The following is a 24,327-nucleotide window of genomic DNA, read 5'->3' on the forward strand; positions in this document are numbered from 1 at the left end:
TCAAAAATTAAGGATGTATTGTATGGTGACTAACAAAACATAATTTTAAAAAGTCATTTTTAAAGCTGACCTTGTTTTCAGTGGAGTTGAAAACTTGCATGTAACTACGGTCTAATTTCTTCTTTAGTTCTAAAAGCAAATCTGTTTAGTTCTAGGTTTCCAATGGTCTGCCATCACTTTGGCTTATCTTCTTATTGTAAATACAGCAAAAATAAAGCTTTATGCCAAAAGCTTTAAGGCAATTAAAAAAAAAAAAAAGTTGACTGAATATCAGTCCCTTTGAGTTTGTTGGTTTTTTTTTAGATTTTATTTTATTTTATTTTATTTTATTTTATTTTATTTTATTTTATTTTATTTTATTTTATTTATTTGTCAGAGAGAGAGAGAAAGCACAAGCAGGGGGAGCAGCAGGCAGAGGGAGAAGCAGTCTCCCTACTGAGCATGGAGCCCAATGTGGGACTTGATCCCAGAGCCCTGGGATCATGACCTGAGCCCAAAGCAGACGCTTAACCGACTGAGGCACCGAGGCGTCCCAGTCCCTTTGCATTTAATGCAGAGTAAGGTTACTGTTGGTCCTTAAGGAAGGACAGAAGGAGGTCAGGCCAGCTTGGTTCACACACTCACAGGGCCGAAAAGGTGAGGGTTTTTTACACACCAGCTGCCCCCAGTCGGGGAGGGAGCCCAGCACTGGTGCTGGGTGCTGGACAGCCTTACTCCTGCACTCCACGGCTGCGGGCAGTGAGGCAGGGAAGCCCCGAGCCCAGCTGGTGATTTGTGCCTAGCACTGTGGCCCCCCAGGCCGCCGACTCCGCTCTGAGACTCTGCTTGCTGCTCCATGATAGCCTCCGACTGTGGATCGTCACCTGTGAGCTCAAGGCTGTGGGGCACGTTGTTCCTTTCTGTACTTGCTCTAAGCTTATGTTCCTGTTTGGTTTCACTAAAGTAGTCCATGAGTAGATGATTCCTGGTTATTTCCAAAAGTTACCCAAAACATTTATGACAATGTTGATCTAGTTAACTCCAGCTCTCTGGAATCCAGGTAATTAGACACCCAAATAGAGAGAATTGTTGGAGAGGGGAAGGTACATTTGATAAATGCAAAAATGCTGAGGAAGCTGGTCCACAGGTAACTTTTCAGGATTAAGACCGATTGACTTCAGTTTATTATTATAGTCGCCCTACAGTCTGCAGTTGACTCGTGTTCACCAACTCTGATGCAGGGTCACTGGAGAAAGAACTTGAAGTCCCTTCTGAATTATCGATAGGACATAAAGTCCACCATATATCATGTATGGTATTCAGGTGAATACTCTAAATTTGTTTTTTTTTTTTCCAAAAAATCTGGAAGGGATACTAAGAGTTTTTAGTATTATTTCTTTTTTTTTTCAGTATTATTATTTCCTAATAAAACATGTTCCCTGGTTTCTTTTTTTAAAAAATATTTTGAATTTTATTTCCAATTAGAAGTTCTTCCTTTGGAAGAACCAGAGGTGACTCGCCCATTCCATAATGCTTTGGCAACAGATTTACTTTTTCTGCACATATTTTCTTAGTATTGCAGTAGAACTGTAAGTAACGATACTGGATATTCTAAACGTTTTGTTTTGTTCCAGGTTCTCCTCAAAATCTAAGTCTGTGGACAAATCAGATGAAGAACTGCAGTTTCCCAAAGAGCTGATGGAGGACTGGAGCGCTATGGAGGTGTGTGTAGACTGCAAAAAGTTTATTTCGGAAATCATCAGTTCGAGCCGGCGCAGCCTGGTGTTGGCCAACAAAAGAGCCCGATTAAAAAGGAAAACACAGTCTTTCTATATGTCCTCACCAGGCGCCTCGGAATACTGCCCTTCAGAGAGGACTATCAATGAAATCTGAGCCTGTGCCTTTCGGTTGCTTTGTGTTCAGAGTCGGCACTAGCGCGGGAGAACACTGAGCTGGACTGTCTCTCCTTGCCATGGTCTTAGTTAATAGGCTTGAATTTGCATTAGATCAGGTTTTTGCTGCATCACGTTGTTCCACAGACTGAATGCTGTGTTCATATCGATTGATGATACGTGACAGGTCAGCCAATCGCTTGTTTGCACCAAGAGAGAACAATGGTCTGAAACTTGCTTTTGTGTGTGTGTGTGGTTGTGGAGGCCAGAGACTTTTTCCTTAGTTTGGTTCCTTACTGTTCTTCAGATCATTTCCTGACTAAGGCAAAAAGCTTCTCATGTGAGAAATCAGCCTCACAAAGTTGTCGATGTTAGCACAGTTCTAAGCAGTAAGTCATATTGGCACTTCCACCGGACAGTGTTCCTGTCTAACGGACACAGTGGCCGGGCCCTGCCACATACCAGATACCTGGAGTCGTCAGGCCAGGCTGTGCATCATCTCACAGCACAAAACCTGGAAGGATTTGCTCACACTGTCAAACTGATTTTAAATTATTATTGCTCTGGGCTAAAGACTACAGGAGGGACTTCATGCCTGCATTCTAGTGCAAAACATCTGGATAAGCTGTACACCCCAGTGGGTGACCATTTCCTCTGAGCTGCTGTGTTTGCCCCGGTGCAATGGATCAGTGTCTCCTGAGCGGGTGACAGGTTTTCATTCCCTATCTTGAATGTATTATGGGTACTTGTAGTTTTGTAACAGAGGTCTAAGAATTAAAGTTTTGTGGGAGTTTCAGGACAAAGGAAGGCTTAAAGTTTATCAAGAAGTCGAGTGTATTTTGGTTAACTATGAGAAGGGATGTGACAGCATAAGGTGCCAGCCGTTGCCACACTGCGGGGAATGGGCTGGAGCTCATCCGTTTTCCACTGCATTTTTCATAACTTTATAGTCGTAGCCATCATAACTAAATTAAGCCACAATTTGGTACCTAAGGTCTCAAACTGAAATTTATTTATTTTTATAAATGAATTTTAAGGGGAAAAAAACATTGTCTAGTTCTTTTAAAATTACAAGAAAATTAACCTGCTGATAGACTTTTTGGATGCTTTTTGCACAAGTTTTCCTTGTAAACGACTGGAATGAGTAGGGTGGGTTTTCGATGAAGGCAGGTTGGAGGGTAGCACTGTATACCTGAAATCTCTCAGCTTGTGTGTCCCATGCTAGGAGCTGTACTTTATTATTTTAGTATGCTTGGAAATGACCAACCAGTCAAATTGCCATTGATGTTTGGAAAGTCAGCTAATGCACATGTACAAGAATTCCCTAAAAGCTATAGGACTCATCTGTAGTCAGCGCTGCAACAGCACCATCTAACAAAAGGCATGGCAGTCACATTTCATTCCACATCAAAGTATAGTAACATTTCTATATTAGATTAACAGTAATACCTCAGAACTGCTCTGGTAGTAGTTTTTAATGGATTGAAATTTACAATTTAGTAAATGGCTTAAAATTACTTATACTTATGAAATAAACTTTACCGATTGACTAAAATAATGCATGTTAACAGTTCGTCTGTATTTGCATGTAAAAGTGGGCCACCAGAGAACCCTTCTTGATTTTGCACATGTTTAAATTATTTTAAAGACTCTCATGTAAGAGATTTAAACATTATATGGGGTGAATCTCACCTATAAAATTTTCCAAGGGACTATTTGGACTCTATACCCCAGATGGTTTGGTGGAAGCCACACACCCATTAAGGGCCCAGGTTTGGGCCTCAAAATGACTACTGGGAAAGGGAATGGTGTTTGTGTATGTATATAGACATAACCCACGATAGTATGCTCTTTAAAATAATGACTAGTTTACTGCTGTTACTAAAACATAAGAAACCAAGCCCCTAAAATGAGAGTTTCATTCACATTCACAAGGCAGATAATCTAGCCCATCTCAATCTTTGGCTTCACTCCTTCAGATTTATGATGCTGTCTAGGCTGATTAGGGCATTATGGTCACTCTTACCAAAGCATTAGAATGTGAATCCTTCAGCAGCATCAACAAGGTTTGTCAAGGGAGTGGTAGGTCCACATGAGACAGTCCGCAGTGTGCGAAGAAGACACGTGGCACAGTTAAAAACGTAGAAATCGAATTAGCATCACTTTTTATTGCCAAAACAATTTCTTACAACAGTTTCTCCCATATCCATGTCATGTACCCAACACCTCAACCAAATTAGGTAATTCCCAGAGAGTAATTCACTAACAGTTTATGGAGCGTGGTTTTACCCTTGTTAACCTTAGTCTAACCTTAAGCCTGTCTTCCTCTTCCTAACTACTGAAATAACATACCTTCGCAGTATTCCTTTTCCCCCTGTTTTCTGGCTATTCAGCGTTGCCACCTGATCCAACAACTGTGGTTAGCTGGTCAGAAGGAGATGTGTCTGAGAGCTCACTTGCTCACCTGAGTAGCCCTTGGCGCGTCCTCCAGCACCTGTTCTTTTGTCCCCGACTTCACAAGCTTGCCCTGCTGGGAGATCATTCCTTCCCCACAGCTTAACTTTCTACCAGTGTCAGAGTAGGTAAGAATGCTTGTAAATACTGTAATATATTTATTAATGTTTGAAAGCATTCATTCAGTGGACAATGGGAGTTAACTCTCCCAGGACAAGTAAAAATGAAATAATTGATGTGTATGTTGACTTAACAGTCTTACTAGATTTCAAGTCTTAAGCCTTTCGAATTAAACCAGAAGGTTGTTACATAGGAGTTTTAAAAATGATCTTACATTTGAAGAGATGATGTGATTAGCACCGTGAACTGATACCATGAATTTTTTAAGGCTTTTATTTTTCTAACTGTATTAATAAATATAGCATTGGATTTTAGGGGTCACATAGGAGACATGAAAGTTTTAAATTATGTTGCTATTTGCTAAAGCAAAATGGCAGAAAATTTTGTTCATGCAAAACTGTTCGAAGAGCCATGGAGAAATGTGTACACTGACTGGACTTTGCCCTGGCTTCCTGTGTGTATGAAAGTCACGGTATTGCTGGCATTCAGGGTGACATGACGGTACTAAACGTTTTCCTTCAAGTCTTTTAAAATTTAGGGAAAAATAAAATGGCTTTCCATCATAACTTCTGTGTTGAGTTCCTATTGTAAAATGGTGATGTCGTTTGGTAACGAGCTGTCAGAAACCACCTAGGTTAGGAAGGCAAGATACTTGCATCATCAGAAGTTACAATCAGGTTGAGATCGACAATCTGACGAGGACCACACTAGAAAAATTTTAAAAAGGGGCACCGGGGTGGCTCAGTCAGTTAAGTGTCCGACTCTGGGTTTTGGCTCAGGTCATGATCTCAGGGTCGTAGGATCACGTCAGGCTCTGTGCTCAACGGGGAGTCTGCTTGAGATTCCCTCTCTGCCTCTCCCCCAGCTTGTGCTTTCTCTCTCTAAAATAATAAATAAATCTTAAAAAAAAAAAAAAGTAAAGAAAACCTTTCGTTTATAAAAGAAAAAAGAAAACGATTTTTTAAATGGAGCCACTGCCATAACTCTGCTGCGTGACCAAGAAGCCATAACTTCCTCTTTTACCCTCAACAGTGTAGGAAATTAAAATTCTGTAAATAGTGTATAATGTTTCATCATATAAGAAGTCGCATGGGTGTAACAGACACATGAAAAAATGTTCAAAATCATTAGCCATCAGGGAAATTCAAATCAAAACCACACTGAGATACCACCCTTACGCCAGTTAGAATGGCAAAGATAGACAAGGCAAGAAACAACAATTGTTGGAGAGGATGTGGAGAAAGGGGATCCCTCCTACATTGTTGGTGGGAATGCAAGTTGGTACAGCCACTCTGGAAAACAGTGTGGAGGTCCCTTAAAAAGTTAAAAATTGAACTACCCTATGACCCAGCCATTGCACTACTGGGTGTTTACCCCAAAGATACAGACGTAGTAAAGAGAAGGGCCATATGCACCCCAATGTTCATAGCTGCATTGTCCACAATAGCCAAATCATGGAAGGAGCCGAGATGCCCTTCAACAGATGACTGGATTAAGAAGCTGTGGTCCATATATACAATGGAATATTACTCAGCTATCAGAAAGAACGAATTCTCAACATTTGCTGCAACATGGACGGCACTGGAGGAGATAATGCTAAGTGAAATAAGTCAAGCAGAGAAAGACAATTATCATATGATTTCTCTCATCTATGGAACATAAGAACTAGGAGGATCGGTAGGGGAAGAAAGGGATAAAGAAAAGGGGGGTAATCAGAAGGGGGAATGAAACATGAGAGACTATGGACTATGAGAAACAAACTGAAGACTTCAGAGGGGAGGGGGTGGGGGAATGGGATAGACTGGTGATGGGTAGTAAGGAGGGCACGTATTGCATGGTGCACTGGGTTATACGCAACTAATGAAGCATCAAACTTTACATCGGAATCTGGGGATGTACTGTATGGTGATTAACATAATATAGTAAAATTTTAAAAAATGGAAGAAACCTAACAAAAAAAAATTTAAAAAAAAGAAGTTGCATGGGTGGAGACAAATTATGTACAGAAAAATAAAGCTTTTATGTATTTTTTTCTAAATAGAATTCCTCAAGGGATATATTCCTAAAACGTCCCATAAGAAAATTTCCTATCGTAGCACGTAAATTGCTTGAGGAGAAATTAGAAAGATTAATCCCAGAGTGAGCTTAGGGAAGTTCTTAGGTTTCTGTTAACTAACTAGCATCATTTAAGGTTTTGACATATCACAAATATTACCTGGTACTGAGGTTGATACTCATTTACAAGCTGTCCCCTTAGTTGTCAGGCATTTTTGAGGATCTCCTTCCACTGAAGCTTCTCTGTGGGGATATATATAACAAGACATTTGTGTGTTGTCCAGCTCATCCCCAATGTTCACTGACTTGCTCAGTCCAAGTCAGAGTCCTTGCCTTGTGCCTCCTAGACTCCAGAGATACAGATAACTTGGATACCACAAAGAGGAAAGCTTTGGGCAGCCTTTCTAACCGTATGTCTCTTTCCTTCCCAGCTTCAGTGCGGGAAGGTAGTTGTAAATCATCGTAGTCGTCTAGCATTTCATAAAGAGAACTATTTTTAGAAAAGGGCTTGATTGCACATATGATGTGTTTAGACTCCAGTTCTTGTCTCTGTGCAGAATGCGTGCGCGCACACACACACACACACAGATTCATTATAATGTTCATACAGGGTATGCTCCTTCTCCCATATCAGCCAAAGGCCCGTGTCTAAAAACCTTTTATCCACCCAAAAAGTTGAGGAGCTAAGAACCTAATTAATACAAAACTCTGCCTGCACTAATTAAATGTTCAGGTGCAATTAGCTGGCAGACTGGGGTTGCACTATTACTCTGATGCATTCCATTAAAATGTATATGATATATAATTTATGTATTTAGATCTTACTATGCAAAAAAATCTGCAGCACTCTTTCTGCTGGCAGCAAAATCCGAGCCACTTCAGCATTATTGAAGCAGTGGAAATAAAAGAGCTTCAGAACTGATAAAACATGGCTCTTGAAAAGTGGGGCACCCAAAGTTCTTTTATGTCCTGCAGCTTAAGACCTGAAGAATCCTCTGGATGGTTAAACTTACACCACGTTCAGCACAACTCAATGCTCAGATTTCTTTGCTCCCCAGAGGGCCTGGCCCTGTGGGTCTTGCACTGGGAATGCTCTCACATGCTGTGCTAATGAATCTCTTCTATGGATTGGAAAAAGGGGGAACTCCTGGGTGTGGCTGGCAAGGAGGGCAACCTAGAGCAAGCTCGCTCACTTAAAGTTTGCCCTTCTATATATTCTTTGCTTCGGTATTCCCTTGTGACTGAGGAATTGTCATCAGTCCCTTTCCCTAGGGTGACGCAGCAGAGGACATCACATCCCAACTCTTCACAGGAGCCGCAGTGTTCGGACGAGTGGAAATGCCAACAATGAATGAGGATTTCTGTAGAGCTACCCTGAATATCACTTTCCGAAACACACACAGTGTGAAAGCTGTAGGGAAGCATGTGGAAGAAAGAAGCAATAGCAGGGCTCTGCACAGGTAAATGTGAACAATGTAGCCACAGCTTTATAGAGCCTAAGATGTAAACAAGAAACAGAATCACTTCGACTTTTAAATGGAAGAAATTTTGATTTTCGACATCCCAAAGAGAAAAGAAGCCTAAGAAGATTGCAGCTTGCCCACCAAGGAAGGGAACGTGACTTGAGATAACAAGCCTGGAGTCATCCCAGCACCTTCTCGAGGTCATTTCAGAATTCTGATTCACAGAATAGAAACTTGGACTGGCATTCCAGCCCCCAAGTGATTCGTAGGACAGCCGAAAATATTCCCCCGGGTATAGCCATTGGTAGACACACCTTCTTCACAGCAAGAACTGGACCTTTCTCTGTCCCAACCATAGCAAAAAGGATTTTTCAGGGCCCATGAGCTTTCGTTCGATGACTGAAACAAACTAGTCCGTAATCAGCAAAGCTGATTCTTTCAGCAGTACCTGGTTTCAAGTATCTGAAATGGTTCTAACTTAACTATGCTCCAGACAACAGCTATCTGACACTGAGAAAGTTCCTTAACAATTCTGGATTTCAATTTCTTCCATTTTAAAGCAAGGGTATTGGATGAGGTGATCTCTAAGGTCAGTTTTAACCAGAAAGAGGCATTCGACACACTGGATCAAACAGCCGGTACGACATAGGTACCGACCAGTAAATAGTGAAGAGCCTGAGCCAATCGTAACAAGAAATTGAGAAAAATCTTTGTGCATCCAAGCCAGCCAGCCCTTTCATGAAAGTGAAGTGTGAAATGACTGGTACTTTCCAGGCAATATCTGTGTTGATGACAAAGCTGATTATGTGTATTACACAAACCCAAGAAAAAGTGTGAAACACGCTGCATCTGTTTGAAACTTGGGGAGGCAAAGACAAAAGTTCAGCTTTACTAATTGCTATAAAGGATCTGAGTCCTTGTGTGTCCGTCATACCTCGTTGTAAAAAACAAATAAAATCCTGAGTAGGTCTCCCAAAATTAAAAAGGAAAATTTCAGAAAGATGAGTTGATATATATTAAAAACAGGCACAAAAACCCCACCGTTTTACATCAATAACATCTGGTTACTGATGGTTCATCTCCCAACACTATGCAATGGGAAGACCTTGTCAGACCTGGTAAGTCATTGATCCCACAGTGTGATGTGTATTCCTGTCCAGACGTCAAGAGAAACCGGTAGCCTAGGCAACTACATATAACAGACTATCTTCATTGCATTAAAAGGAAGCAAACGATCAGGCAACTCTTGTTATCCCGCTTGGTCAAAGAACCAGTTACCACAGCTACAGGGAATCTCCATATAGATACACCCCAAGTGTAGTAATGGGATCCCCCGGCCGATAAGCCCGTCTCTTTGGCCCTCTCAGTGTGGTAGACCCCATCACTGCCTGGTGCTCTTCTCCACCAAATTTGATCTCTACTAGTGACTTTCAGAGCTCAAAGTGATCCAAGAAGGCATTCGGTCCTCACTACAGCCAACGGCAAGCTCTAAGCTCTGTTTAAACATGCCCATGACCGGGGAGACACTTATTTCTGCAAAGTTCTATCTTTGAACAACTCTAATATAATAGTTGGGAAGTGCAGTCATCATGTAATTTAGTCCCATTGTTTACCCCTTGGTTCTGTCTCATGTGGCTCTGCAAAATGTGCCGACTCTCCCAAGGGGCTGCCTTAAACAGTCCCTTAATTCTCCTGTCTCCCTGCAACACTTCCTGCTTCTCCCTCCTCCCTTCTGCATTTTTTCTCCATTGCACCCAGCACCTAACACCCTACTAAATTGTTGCAGGAAGACAAAGATCTCTGTCAGATTTCTTCACTGCTGTATCCCCAGTTTCTGGGAAAATGTTTGGCATGTAACAGTTGCTCAATAAATGTTTGTGGAGTGAATTAATGAATGAGCAGGTTCATTGTGGAAATGAGAACAAATGAGAAATACAAAGATGGAATCATCGAGATGTCTTCAAAACACTTGTAGATTTAATCTGTGCTCTCTAACAGGTAACTGCTATGGGCAGCCCATGTCTTTCCTCTAAGTCAATAAATCATTGCAGTCCTAAAGTAGCTAATTAGAATAGAGAAGCTTGATCTGTACCTCACACCATTCACATGGTTGACTTGGAGCTCCAGAAACCCTATGTGCCAGTCTGGGTTTTTCTACCTATCTCTGATAAATGGCATGCCCCATACCTTCCTCTCTGGGCCCACGTCTGCTTCCAGTGCTCCTGGGTGGAGTCACCGTGCACAGCCCTGCTCCCCGACCAGCTTTTTTCCATTAACAAATTCATGTGCAACCTGGAGACCTATAATTGAAGCTACTGCATAAATGCAAAGGGTATATTTATCAGTACCAAGTCTGTGTTCATTAACTTTCTATCACTTGCCTCTTTGACATTATGGGAGTTAACTTTCTCTAGTAATCATAACATTTTGATTAAACTTGATGTGCCAACTGGACTGAAATTTTCAAAATGTTTAACTACGGTTGCCCCTTGAACAATATGGGTTTGAACTGTGTGGGTCCTCTTACCGCAGATTGGTTTTTCTTAATGAATACGGTAAAGTACTCTAAGTATATTTTCTCTTGGGATTTTCCGAGTATTTTCTTAAGCTTACGATATTGTGAGAATTCCATATAGAATACGTATAAAAAATATGTGTTAACTGACTATGTTGTTGGTAAGGCATCCAAGCAATAGGCTGTTAGTTTAGTTTGGGAGAGTCAAAATTTATATGGGGCTTTTTGACTGGGGGGTGGGTATCAGTGCCCCTAACTCCTTCATTGTTCAGGGTCAACTATATTTTTAATTTGTCATAGTAAAACACTTTAGTCATTACAAGTATAAGGAAAACTGTGGAGATAAGCATTATGACAGCAGATATTCTGTGATGTGCGTTGCTATTAATACATAATTTTTATTTTTTATTTTATTTTTTTTTAAGATTTTATTTATTTATTTGACAGAGAGAGAGACAGCCAACGAGAGAGGGAACACAAGCAGGGGGGAGTGGGAGAGGAAGAAGCAGGCTCATAGCGGAGGAGCCTGATGTGGGGCTCGATCCCATAACGCCAGGATCACGCCCTGAGCCGAAGGCAGACGCTTAACCGCTGTGCCACCCAGGCGCCCCATTAATACATAATTTTTATTTATTTTTTTTAAAGATTTTATTTATTTATTTGACAGAGAGAGAGACAGCCAGCGAGAGAGGGAACACAAGCAGGGGGAGTGGGAGAGGAAGAAGCAGGCTCATAGCGGAGGAGCCTGATGTGGGGCTCGATCCCATAACGCCAGGATCACGCCCTGAGCCGAAGGCAGACGCTTAACCGCTGTGCCACCCAGGCGCCCCAATACATAATTTTTATTTATTTTGATTTTCAGCAGCTACTGATAGACTACCAGTTATTGAGCACATACCTCTATCAGATATATTATCTCCCTTAGCCCTCAACTCTGATGGAGACACTATTAATATCCTCTCTTACAGACGAGAAACAGGACTAACAAGCTGTCATTTGCCCAAGGCCAGAACACCAGCCCAGCATCCGGCCTGAGGCATCTCCAATTCCAAAGCTGTGCTCATAGATAGCCCTGCTGCATTTCCAGCTGTTTCCTGTTAGCTGCTAGGATTCTGAATCCAGTTCTCACATCGCCAAAGCCCTTACCGGGCCTAGGACTGTGTGCGCGAAGCAGAACAGGTGATCTTGGCTCCTGGGGAACTGACACTGGTCAGCCACATATGTGAACAGATTTTTAAAAACGCAGTCCCAGGAATCATACACGTCTAGGACTACATAGTAAGCTGTGAGCTGGTGGCAGTCAGGGACACCCCCAGTGCGGTCCGATGCCCACCTGCATCAGAGCCAGCTGGGCCTGGTTTTGACTTTTTCCAAAAAGGAATAAGAAACCTCTGTAACTCTTTATTCAGGAAGAGTTATAATGAGATTATTTTGAAATGATCTGTCAACAAGAAGTGGAACAGAATGAAAAGGGGGACCACTTAGAAAGTGATGATACATATTTAATATAAAATGAACCATTAGTTATCTGTTGCTACATAACAGATTACCCCAAGACACTGTGGCTTGAAACAATAAACATTTATTATCTCACAAGCTTCCACGGGTCAGGAAATCAGGGGCAGCTTCAGCCGGGTGGTCCCGGCCCAGCATCCCGTGAGGCTGCCGTCAAGACGGCAGCCGGGCCCGCAGTTAGCTCAAGGCTTCCCTGAGGCTAGAAGATCCGCGGCTGAGATGGCTCCCTCTCAGAGCTCCTAACCCCCTGGACCTCCCTGTCGGGCCCCTCCTGTCGGTCAGGACCTGGCAGCTGGCCCGCCCCAGAGCAGCTGATGTGCGAGCGAGCAAGGTACAAGTCACGGAGTCTCCCATGAGCTGACCCGGGAAGTCACAGAGCATCGTGGAATATTCCGCAGCATCCTGCCGGTCACACACTGTTCTGGGTGGGAGGAGACCACGTGGGATGTGGCCAGCCCTCCCGCTGGTACTAGGGTGATAAGCACCTAAGGCAGACTGCGCCAGTGAGAATGAGAAGGCACAGAATTGACCTGAGACCTTTGGAAGGAACGTTTGGTTTCCAAATGGCTACAGAGAGAAAGAGAAGGAGGAAGAAGTCATAAATAACTCAGGTTTTGTATTTGGAAAATGGAAGAAGCACTACTTAGAAATGGGGGAACAGAAAGCAGTTCGGTGAAAGGGAAACAAATCTAGTGTCATTCATGTTGACGGAGAGATGCAGTGGAATCCCCAAGAAAGGGGTCGGCCCTTAAAGGCCAGAGAGTAAATAATAGGCTTGGTCACCTCATAGGGTCTCTGCCGCATCCTCGTCTGTGGGGGGGGGGGGTTACTTACAACCCTTTAAAGATGCCAGCACCATCCTTAGCTCCTAGGCTGTAGTCTGCCAACCCCTGGCCTACGCAAACTGTCCTGTAACAGCGGAAGACAAGCATAGGGCGTGATGAGCAGTCAAGGCCAGAAATCCAAATCAGTCCCGGGTTAGGACTCCCGAATGTCTTCCCACTTGGCCTCTTTTACCATTGACAGTTAACTCTTACCAGTGATTATAAAAGTTGAAATATACGCACGACCAAAAAACACATGTTCCATCAATGAAGCCCAGCGTTCCCAATTCCAGCCCCGCGCAGTGGTGCCTCCCACGGAACTCTGCAGCCCAACGGTGGGCCAGTGCCAGCCGTTAACAGCGCCGTGGGCCAGCTGCCACCAGGCTACACTGCGGCATTTCCCATCCGCCTCCTGGTTCCGTCCTTTGAGGTGGGTATCAGTGTCTGCATTTTATGTTGAGGAATCTGGAGCTCGGTCGTCAACACCGCCCAGATGTGCCCCATGCATAGCTATAATCCAGCAGCTGGTGCACAAAGGGACCCTCCTCAGCCGCCCAAGTCACCCAAATAAATAAGCCTGCTTCTTCTTTGGATCCTGAAGTGTAACAGAACCTATGAATACCTGTTCTGAATATACTGGGCATCCACTAAAGCTCAGCCATAAGGAGAGGTCTGCTAGGGAGGGCTGTTTGGGGAGGAACAGAGACACCCAGCAATTAACTCTTATATCAAAGCATGCCTAACCCTTCCTTAATGTGAGGACAGACACGCTGGAGGCAGTCAGCTACTCTTCAGAAGCCAAAAAACCACCGGCTCAAATCAGATACAGTTTTAATAGTTGGTTCTAACACCAAATGGGTGGAACAATCTTCAAAGAGTATGTAGTACAACCAAGGGAAACCTTGTTTCCAGAGAGCACCTGGCTCTGCCTCTAGAGGAACGTTCTGGAAGCAGCTTCTTAATCAGAAAGGCAGGTACCAATGCAAAGACCATAGGATGGCCTGTGTGCTCACACCACTCTAGAAAGCCCAACTTCCAAGAGGAAAGAGCACCCCAGTAACTTCTGGTTTAGCTGAAGAGTGGAGACAGTAACTAGTGTATTCAACTTTTATTCCTACTAAACTCAAGGACCACAATAACAGGGATGTAACACGGGAAACGAAGGAAAGGCAGCAGGATTCTGGATTTATTTCTATGCTTTGGGCAATAAAATAAAGCAAGTAAAATAACGTCGAAATAACTAGTTTCTCCCGTAGTCCTTTCTCTTCTAAAAACTAAACTGGTTGGCTTAGTTAAAACATAAATAAGGGGAAAAGTATCTTATTCCATGTTCAGAAACTAAAATGAAATAGGGATGCTTTATGTTATTTGCCGGATGCATATAATTAAAAACCCATATCCCAAATTAAATCCAAGTTCTGTGGTTAGTGGAAGCTAAAATCTGGTCAGTAAATTAAGTGTCCATGCAGCACAGCTGTACCATTTGTGGAATGTCCCCAAACTTCAGCAGGGGCGGGTCAGGGCAGAGCACAGTGCAGAGACCCCCGTCAGCCCTCGTTGGAGGGGTGCGGCTCCAGGGTCCAGAGCTCTCACCCCAGAGCCGGACTCTCCTGCGTCTGTGATCCTTGCAAACTCAGGATCACAACCCACGAAAAACTTCTATGTGAACGCTGGGAGAAAGCCATTCCCTTTTCCACTCTGGTATTTTGGCTTCTGGGGAAGGGATATTAGAGATTTAGCTTCTTGTTTATTAAACTAAACTTTCTATTTAAAAAAAAAAAGTAAAGATAAAGGTGAAGGTAAGCTATCGGCCAAGATGTGGCAAACTCACTTCCTTTCCTAGGGTCCCTTTCCTAAACGTCTCTAGGCATGCACTCATCAGGAACGCTCCCTCCGACAGACCAGGTGTGGAGCGGCTGCGCAGTCCCCTGCGGGGGGCGGGGCTGGGGGCGGGGCTGACCACCGGCCACCTGCTGCCGGACCTGCGTCTCCTGGTCCTGGGCGCCACCGGGGTTCACGCTCGGGCGCAGGCGGGGGCTGCCAGGCCCTCCAGCTCCGTGTTAAGTCGGCCGATCACCCACTCCAAGGCCTCGCGACCCTGCCGAGAGAACAGCACTGAGAACTCCGGGGGGTGTGCACCCCTGACCTGTAAGACGAAGACCGCCGCTGTTCGGGTCCCATCACGCTTCTGTTCTAAAGCTTCTCCCGGAGGGCATCTCAGGACATGAGGCCCCTTCGGGTGCTGGGGGTGCCTACTGAACATCAACGCAACAGCAGTGCCGACAGATGATTTGCTGTGAAGCAATACTGTATGATTAAAGTTGGCCTTTTGAATATTCTCTCAAATTCAAAAGTGAGATTTGACTTCACGTGGCTCTGCCGCCCGGCTTCCACGATATGTTGTCACACAGCATTTGGTGTTTTTTTTTTTTTTTTTTTTTGCTCATGGTGAATTCCAAGCAGAGCTGCACAAATAAATACTGAATCCATTCCCAGACCCAAATGAAAGTTACACAGCCAAACTATTTCATACTGAAGAAATATTGAAAATAACCACTACCACTTTCTCAATGACTATCTTCACATTTTTTTTATTTATAATGGAAAGCAGAGGAAAATTAAAAACCCAACACGTGCATGCACTTATTTTTACCACGCTTTCCACCCACCAAAAATTGGAAGTGGCTGAGTAACTGACATTTACGTCCCCTTGCCCTAAAAATGCAGTCTCTGTCCGAAACTACACTGGGCTCCCCTGCACATTCTAGCCATTTCGAGGCTCAAGACAATCTACCTTTTCTGATACACTTATCCCTGCTTCACAATGTGGTTTCCCAAATCACAAATTTCCATGCTCCCCTCTAGAACAGAACCCCTTCCATGACAATTTTTAAATCATTACCTCTGCCAGGTTACATGTTACCTCAACGCAACAGAGTTACCTACTAGTGCGACAAGAGGCTGTCATGGGAGAAAGGGTTCAAACAGTGTCTAGGTTGACACCCGCTCGTGGGGGCAGAGTACGGTTTGCAAAAGAGCGACAGGTGTTCTGACCCGCATCCACCGCCTTTGCGAATCCGGGGTTTATCTGCAAGGAGCCCTCAAATCCTTTAGGAATTAAGACTTCAGCTAACTCTCAGGAGGAAACTTTTAAGACAATGTTGCTTTAAAATAGAAAAAACACAGGCACTAAATAGTATATACAGTATAGTTCCATCTGTGTTTAATAAAAGAAAGAAAAGAAAAAATACATAAATTGCATTTGCATAAAACACTTCTGGAAGCCTTCCTAAAAATTAGGAGTTAACCAGCAGAGGCCAGGCTCTCCTCCTCTAAGGGGAGGCTTTTCCTCTTCAACAGAGAGTCCTGTGTTGTTGGTTTTTTGGGTTGTTTTTTTTTTTTTACCATAAAAATGGACTGCTTTTATGTATTTTTTTGAAAGAATATTGTTTTTAAAGCCAACAGAACTTTGATCTCAAGATGGTGGGAAAAAAACCTTTGGCCCTTTGTCCACGAAACTATCGGGAATACAACAGAAACAAAATTCAGACCCACAGAGTCAGCATCCTCACTGGCCACCACAAGAAGGTGGAAAGCAGAGGTGCGAGCTATGAACCAGTGGAGGGGGCCTGACACGAGCCGTTCAGAGCCTGGGGGTGTCCACAGGGAGGGGACCCACGGGACCTCTGGGGAGCCTGGCTTGTAGACCCCAGCTGCCCCCCTCGCCCCCAGAAGTTGAGGAGTCTTGTTGGGAGAAATGGAACCACTCCAGAGAAAAGGTCACTGGCTCAGGCAAAAGCCCAGGACAGCCTCCAGTGTCGCCCCGCAGTGAAGCCTAGCCCTCAGTGGGGAGCCTCCCTCCCCACCTGCACCTCGGCCTGTGTCGGGTATGTCAGGACTAAGGACAGCTGGGGCAGTCTCCCACGCGGAGGGGCGCAGAGGAGACACCGAGATGCCGTGGAAAGCTTCCCTTCACATCGACTTCAGCAGAGAGGGGGCAGGACCTACCTCTGTGAAGCAAGAGCAGGACGCCATCAGGAGCAGGACAGATTGAGAAACCGAAACTACAATTTGCCCAAATAAAAATGAGTGACGTCGTTGGAAGATGAAGTCCAGGAAATCTCTCAAAAGGTAGAACACAGATGAAAGAAAAAATAAGAAAATTACGAGATCAATCCAGAAAGCAAACATCTGACTGAGAGACTTCCAGAAAAGAAGATGAGAGAATAGTGGGGAAATCATCAAAGAAATCATTACCAGAACCAAAGGGACCACCCACTTCCCAACACGAGTTGTGGGGTTGTTTTTTGTTTTTTGATGTCTTGCTGACCTGACCTAAGCTTTTTGTATGCATGAATACATGTATGTATGTACATACATTTCATTTAGCTCTTGTGCTGCGATTTTTGTCCTATTCTTGCATTTGGGACATATTCCTCTGTCTCCTCATTTTGTCTGTGATTGCTTCTATGGGTAGGACACTGCTACATCGCTTGATCGTGAACGTAGTAGCCTTCTGAAGAAGAGGACCTGTGGTGTCCTATAGCACAACGCTCCCTGTTCACTAGAACCAGGCACTTCAGGGATGTCTCCTGTGTGGGCTGCATGTGTCCTACTGTTGTGCCTGAGATGCATTTGCCTTCAGCTCAGTCATCTGCAATGGCTCTCTTTGCCTGCTATGAGTCTGGAGCTACGGCTGGGCAGTGTCAGCCGTCAGGCCAGATGCCTGCCCTCAGCCCATCTGCCTGGGCATCAAACCAAACTGCAGGATGCTCTTCCTATGCTCCCCTCTGTGAGGCTTGGGTTGGAAGGTTTTTAATTATTCATTCAATGTCTTTAACTGTCATAGGCCTATTGAGATTCTATTTCTTCCTAAATCAGTTTTGGTAATTTGTGTGTGTCTAGTGATTTGTCACAGGGTATCTGATTTGTTTTACAATCATTCACAGTATTGTCTTATATCCTTTTATTTCTGTAAGATGTGTAGTAATGCCCCACTTTCATTTCTGATATTTTGTTTTGAATACTCTCTTTATTCTTGGTCAATCTAGAAGTTTGTGAACTTTGTTGAACTTTTCAATGTAACAACTTTTCATTCAATAATTCTATTTTCCTATTCTCTGTTTATTTCTTCTCTAATCTTTACCATCTTTTTTTCTTCTGCAAGCTATGGGTTTAGTTTGATCTTCATTTTCCAGCTCCTTAAAGTCACATTAATGATTTGAGATCTTTCCTCTTTTTTAATGTAGGTATTTGCAACTATGAATTTCCCTCTGATCACTGCATCCCATAAGTTTTCATATGTTGTGATTTCATTTTCATTCATCTCAAAATATTATAAGCTCATTTGTAATTTCTTCTTTGATTCACTAGCTATTAGAAATATAATTTTAAAATTCCACATATTTCTGAATTTTCCATTTATATACTATTGATTTCTAATTTCCCTTCATTGGGATACTTTGTATGATTTCAGTCTTCTTAAATTTATTGAGACTTGGTGTTTGGCCTAACACATGGTTTATCCTGGAGAATAATCCATGTGCTCTTGAGAAAAATGTGTATTCTGCTGTTGGATGAAGTGTTCTATGGATGTCTGTTAGGTCAAGTTGGTTTATGGTGTTGTTCTTATCCTCCATTTCCTTACTGATCGTCTGTCAAGATGTCCTATCTATTATTGAGAGTGGATTACTGAAGTCTCCAGCTATTATTTAGAATTGTCTTTCTCCTTTTGTTCTGCTAATGTTTGCTTCATATATTTGGGGGTTCTGTAGCTTGGTGTGTAAATGGTTATAACTTTTGCCTTCTTGAGGAATTGACCCTCTCATTGATGTATAATATACTTGTTTGTCTCTTGTAATAATTTTTGATCAAAAGTAGATGTTGCCTGGTATTAGTATGGCCACTCCAGCTCGATTGGTTATTCTTTTTTTTTTTAAAGATTTTATTTTTATTTATTCGACAGAGATAGAGACAGCCAGTGAGAGAGGGAACACAAGCAGGGGGAGTGGGAGAGGAAGAAGCAGGCTCATAGCAGAGGAGCCTGATGTGGGGCTCGATCCCATAACGCCGGGATCACGCCCTGAGCCGAAGGCAGACCCCTAACCACTGTGCCACCCAGGCGCCCCTCGATTGGTAATTCTTTACATGGAAAATCTTTTTCTATCCTTTCACGTTCAACCCATTTGTGTCTTTGGATCTAAACTGAGTAGACAGCATATAGAGTACGATCATATTTTTCCATCTATTCTGCCAATCTCTGTCCTTTAATTGGTTTGTTTAATCTATTTATCTTCAAAGTAATTAATTTTAAAGAAACACTAACTTCTTACACTGTTAGTTGTTTTCTCTGAGTTTCATAATTTTCTGTTCCTGAATTCTTTCCATCCTCTGGTGTGTTTGATTGGCTTATTTTCTAGTGTAGCATTCTGATTCCTCCTATTTCTTTACAGGAAATGTTTTAATTATTTTCTTACTGGTTACCCTGATAATTGTAATTAATATCTTAAACTCAGAAAAATCTAATTTGAACTGATACCAGTTTAGCCTTAATAATGTATTAGGGTTAGGGTTCTCCAGAGAAACGGAACCAATAGAATGTGTGTATATAGACAGAGATTTATTTTAAGCAATTGGCTTTTTGTAGAACTGTGGATCCTAATAGAATACATCAACAAGGGGAGCACTTAATGAGTCTTGATTAACCTGCCCTGCAGATTTTGGACTTGCCAGCCTCCATAATTATGTCAGCCAATTGCTTAAAATCCATATTCAATGGATTCTGCCATTTTTTGGCCAGCTTATTGGTTGTTTCACTGGAGGGACCAATTCTGGGAGCACCTGCCTCTACCATTTTCCACAATGTTACTATTTATATTTTTTTAACTTTTAATTGTGAAATTATAATAGATTCACAGGAAGCTGCAAAGATAGTACAGGAATGTCCCATGTACCCTTTACCCACTTCCCCCAATAACATCTTGCATAATTATAATACAATACCAGAACCAGGAATTTAACATGCACAGTGCAGCACAATGAATTTTTAAAATTCTCTTTAAATGAGGCTTAACCACATGAAATTTCACAACATCAAGGATAAAGAGATCCTAAAAGCTTTCAGAGAGAGAAAAAAGAAGTCACATACAGAGGATCGGTAATCTGAGTGGAAAACAACAGAACAATGCCTGCAAAATTCTGAGTGAGTGGTTTTTGTTTTTTTTTTAGAATTATATGTCCTACTATGCTATGAATGAAGTATGAGAATAGAAGAAACAGTTTCAGATGTGCCAAGTCCTAAGATGAGACTTAGGGCTAAACCCTAAGCCATGATGAGATATTCTTCCCCATCCTATGACTGGAAAGAGAAAGAGGAAGGCAAGGAAGCAGGGAAACAAGGGCTTCAGGAGAGGAGGAGGTCTAGAAAGTGTCCAGAAATGCCCAGGAAAAGGAACGACAGCCACATGGCTGTTCGGTCAGAGAGTAAGGCCTGACTTCCAGAAAGGATGGTGCCAGGGAAACTGGGAGGGAATGTGCTGTGCAAAAAGACTGACCTGTGGAAAATGACATCACGAGATACTGCAGGGAGTGAGTTAGAGTGTGGAAGCACTCAGCCAGAGACCTTTAAAAAATAAAATTAAATAGATGAAAAGAATTAGACAATTATTATCCCCATGGGGGGAAAAGTAGTACAAGAAAGAAAATGCAATGATGGCTTGGTAATAAGCAATAGCTATGTATTTTCAGAATTATGGAAACTCTGAATGTGCTTTCAACCATAACAATAGAGCTATTTTGGGGGAATGGAGATGGAAGAGAGAGATAAGAGAGATAAAAGAATACCAAACAGGTAAATAATATCTAGATAATGTCTAAAATTGGCAAATCAAGAAATAGCAGGATATGCTTATTTATTTAGAAATCTAGCAGTAAAAGCCAAAAACTGCCAAAAGAGTTGAGTGTCCCCTCAAAAGGGTAGAAACACGTTTTGCAGAAGGAGTAAGGGAGGTTATTTTACTATAAGTCTTTTAACTCCATTTTTACCAGGAGCTATAAGAATAAAATATTCTGATAAAAATATAAATGAATATAATTTCATTTTGGATTAATACTATTATGAAACAAAAAGCACTATCTAAAAAAACAGTAGAATACAGTTCTACTCATCCTTTACGGAGGAGGCCTTCTCTAAAGTTTTTGGAATTCAGGCACGCCTGGGTGGCTCAGATGGTTAAGCGTCTGCCTTCGGCTCAGGTCATGATCCCAGGTCCTGGGACTGAGCCCCGCATTGGCCTCCCAGCTCCCCGGGGAGTCTGCTCCTCCTTCTCTCTCTGCCTGTCACTCCCCCTGCTCATTCTTTCTCTCTCTCTCTTTCTCTCAAATGAATGAATTTTTTAAAATCTTTAAAAAATTAAAAAAACTGAATTCAAAGTAGACTGAAAGACTTTACATTCTACTTGAGAAAATGAGAAAGTTAAAATTCCCACCGGGAAGTGCGTTAAAGCTAATGGGACAGCTCAAGCTCACAAGCACGTTTGCCACCGTCTCATCAAAGTGGCTCCATGTGCATGAGCCACCCCATGGACAGGTCTGAATGGTGACAAGTACCACAAGCCTTCATCCCCGGGGGTCACTGGTCCCAGAGCCCAGGACAAGCAGCCACAGCCTGAGGGCAGAGCACTTTGCTCCCTTGACCAATGCCAGCCGTGTGATGGGAGAGCTCATGGTACTGTCACCACACGTGTCACTGTGGGGTGGACGCCCCTATTCCAGCGTGTGCAGACCTGTGTTAACACTGGCGAGAAAGTTGCACGGCGGCAGCATCTGACGTGACAGACGGTGGCCAGATACGGGTGAAGACACTGGCAGTGCAGATGGTTGGCCAAGGGGCATGGGAGGGAAACAGGGAGTCATCAGGAAAGAACAAAGTTGTTTAGTAAGATCCCAAAAGTCAGCAGAATATTGCTGGGAGCTGCTGCCCAGGGGAAGACAGACAAGGCACAGAGCAGTCTGACACTGGCCCGGGGGCGGCTGGTGTGCAGTGGCAGGGTGGGGGCTTTCCGGCCCTCGCCTCCTCCTGCTAGGGGTCTTCCCTTCTTTGGGTCTCACTCTGCAAGAGACGGGCCTCCTGTCTTGAGAGGTCACGGCCAAAGAGCCCGGTGGAGGCTGTGATCAGGCAAGTGGCAGATTCTAGCAGATTCCACACCCCTCCCAGACGGGGCGAGCCATATTCAAGGCTCGCTTATTTCTTCCTTTTTTCTTCCTTTCCTTCTTCCTTCCTTTTTTTCTTTTGTTCTTTCTTTCTTTCTTCTTTGATTTTTTGGGTGAGGCATCTGATTAAAGATTGAGGCAGTTTAGCTCTAGTGTATGAGGAAACAGAATGTGACACAGTCCACAGCTCAGAGTGACCCACCACACACGCCACACTGTCCACACACACTAAGCTCACCAGGCAGGCGGGGTCTCTACGTGTGGTCACCTTAGTGGTGCATCCACGGAAGAAGAGAGACCCAGCAGCAGATCATGACCTTGGGTTCAAGGTGAAGGTGTCTGGCAAACTGAAGCCTCAGCAGAAGTTCTTACAGGAACCTGAGCCATACTGCTCCTGTTTGCTGACGAGGCACCAAGTGTGTATAATACGCATGCTGCAGACAGACAGACAGACGGACCCACCGTGGGAAGTGGGAGCAGCACAGTATGGAAAGTCAACAGGGTGAGGTTTCAAGGCAGGAGTATAAGGATTCCCTAAACAGAGGGAAGCAGCAGGCTCTCTGACTCCCCTATGAAGTATGAAGATGACTGCTGACCAATTAAGCGTCAAATCCCTTTCTGACGGTGCAGCCCCTGGTAGCCTAGGAAACCAAGGAATGGTTGTGAAGTTCAAGAAGATGCTAGAAACAGCTTGTGCCTCTAAAAGAAAAGAGCCAGCGGCAGTCACACGGCTGGGTGCTGGCCTGCAGCAAGTGAGAGCAGGACCGCCCTCCCCAGCAGCCCTGATGCCAGGGCACAGGGCATTCTTTACAAGAACACGTGCAAATATTCCGATCCTGCCCAAAATGAAAAACTCCTCCCCTCTGATTGGTCTGGAACTACTCATGAAAGCCTCCTTCCTGATGATACACTAATTCTAGGAAACGTTTAAGCAAGCAGGTCCTGAGAACAGCTGGGGAGAAGCTGGACTGCCTGTCTTAGAGACCAGATTACAAATATCCAAGTCTTCCTGGGAAATAAATCCTGCCATGAAACAAGGAGATGAACGAGGAAGAGGATGAACTAATGATGGCTGTTTCCAATCCGGAAGACGCCAAGGAGCCCGGGGCTGGAGACGCATGCAGCTGCACCTTGAAACGCCCGGTGCCGCCCACCCTGCACACGGCTGGCCAGACGCTAAATTCTCTACGGGGCCCAAGAGCAGATAGTTACCACTGTTCGTCACAAGGTGCAGGCGCAGACCCCGTTAGCTCACAGCGCGCTCGGAATTCTCAATTATCCACTCAATAGCAGCCCACCCCTGGAGCAACACAGAAAGAATTCAACGTGGTGTAAGACATGCTGCTTCTCTCACTGCCGACAGCAGGCCACAGCCTGTACTTTAACTGGCCGTCACTGTTCCGGAACAGTCTTCACCCCCAGGGCGGTTTCTCAAGCTCAGAAATCAGGTAGCACGTGCTGTGCCTGAAATTCTCACACCGGCTGGGGCTGCACCCACCCTGGCACCCATCAGCCGCACCGTCAGCTCCTGAGAGCCGGCCCGGGGCAGCCTCGCAGCCTCCTCGGGGCTCATTGCACCCAGATCCCAGGATGACCCACGCTCCTCCTCCTGTCTCCTGGGGATGCTATCAAATGGTAACACAGCGCGGGGGAGGAAGTGATTCTCTGGCAGGTTTCAACACAGCAAACCCTAACCTAAAGTGAAATAAAAGACTTTCATGTGGCCTCACTGAGTTTCCCCCGACTTTTCTCCTAAGAGGTCTCGGGGGGATTTGGCCTCACCAAGTAAGTAGTCCCTTCCTCCCGTAATTTATTTTTTCCAGCAAACATTTAGGGCGCCTGCCCCAGGCCAGACACTGGACACACAGAGATGAGTAAGGTTCCATCTCTTCCTGCGGGGGCTCACAGTGTGGACACGGGGCAGGCCCCGTGCTTCCCCTGCCGTCCTGGGCCTGAGCTGAGCGACTGCCAACGTTGCTCAGATTTGGATTTTTCTTAAAAACAGGGCAGACGGGCTTTTCTGTCAGCGCCGAGGCTAAACGCAGGCCATAAGTAGTTTTCCAGTTAAATTGTGACAAGCATGGTAGGCTTCCCACGGATCCCCCATATGGAGAATTACTTCTGACCAAAATAAACCAGGAGACAGGAGGGAAGGAGAGGACAGCTGGGAAGATGTCAGCCTGGCAGGGGAGCTAAGGGGAGAAGCAAAGGCCCTGCTCTGGCAAGTGACGTTACCTTGAACTCGTGGAACAGCTTCCACACACCCGAGCTCTTTCCATCTGGGGAGCGGAGGGCAGCCT

At 44.1% G+C, this 24,327-nt stretch overlaps 2 protein-coding genes across 14 annotated transcripts in view; one reads left to right on the plus strand and one right to left on the minus strand.

Annotated features, from left to right (window-relative positions):
- Positions 1-5,177, plus strand: part of SPIRE1 (spire type actin nucleation factor 1) — a 213,812-nt gene extending 208,635 nt beyond the window's left edge. The window contains exon 18 of the mRNA XM_034642187.1: positions 1,614-5,177. Within this exon, the coding sequence (XP_034498078.1) occupies positions 1,614-1,872 (259 nt within the window). The 3' untranslated portion in view covers positions 1,873-5,177. The remainder of the gene's footprint in view (positions 1-1,613) is intronic.
- PRELID3A (PRELI domain containing 3A) overlaps positions 1-24,327 on the minus strand; it is a 67,950-nt gene that overhangs the window by 28,986 nt on the left and 14,637 nt on the right. For 2 of the 13 annotated variants that reach the window (XM_034641948.1, XM_034641942.1), the window contains one exon: positions 11,403-14,915. In XM_034641948.1, coding sequence (XP_034497839.1) covers positions 14,832-14,915 — 84 coding nt within the window. In that variant the 3' untranslated portion in view covers positions 11,403-14,831. The other 11 variants (XM_034641947.1, XM_034641941.1, XR_004620050.1 and 8 more) reach the window with 10 other exon arrangements.

The sequence above is a fragment of the Ailuropoda melanoleuca genome, chromosome 14, assembly GCF_002007445.2.
Source record: "Ailuropoda melanoleuca isolate Jingjing chromosome 14, ASM200744v2, whole genome shotgun sequence".
Classification (NCBI taxonomy): domain Eukaryota; kingdom Metazoa; phylum Chordata; class Mammalia; order Carnivora; family Ursidae; genus Ailuropoda; species Ailuropoda melanoleuca.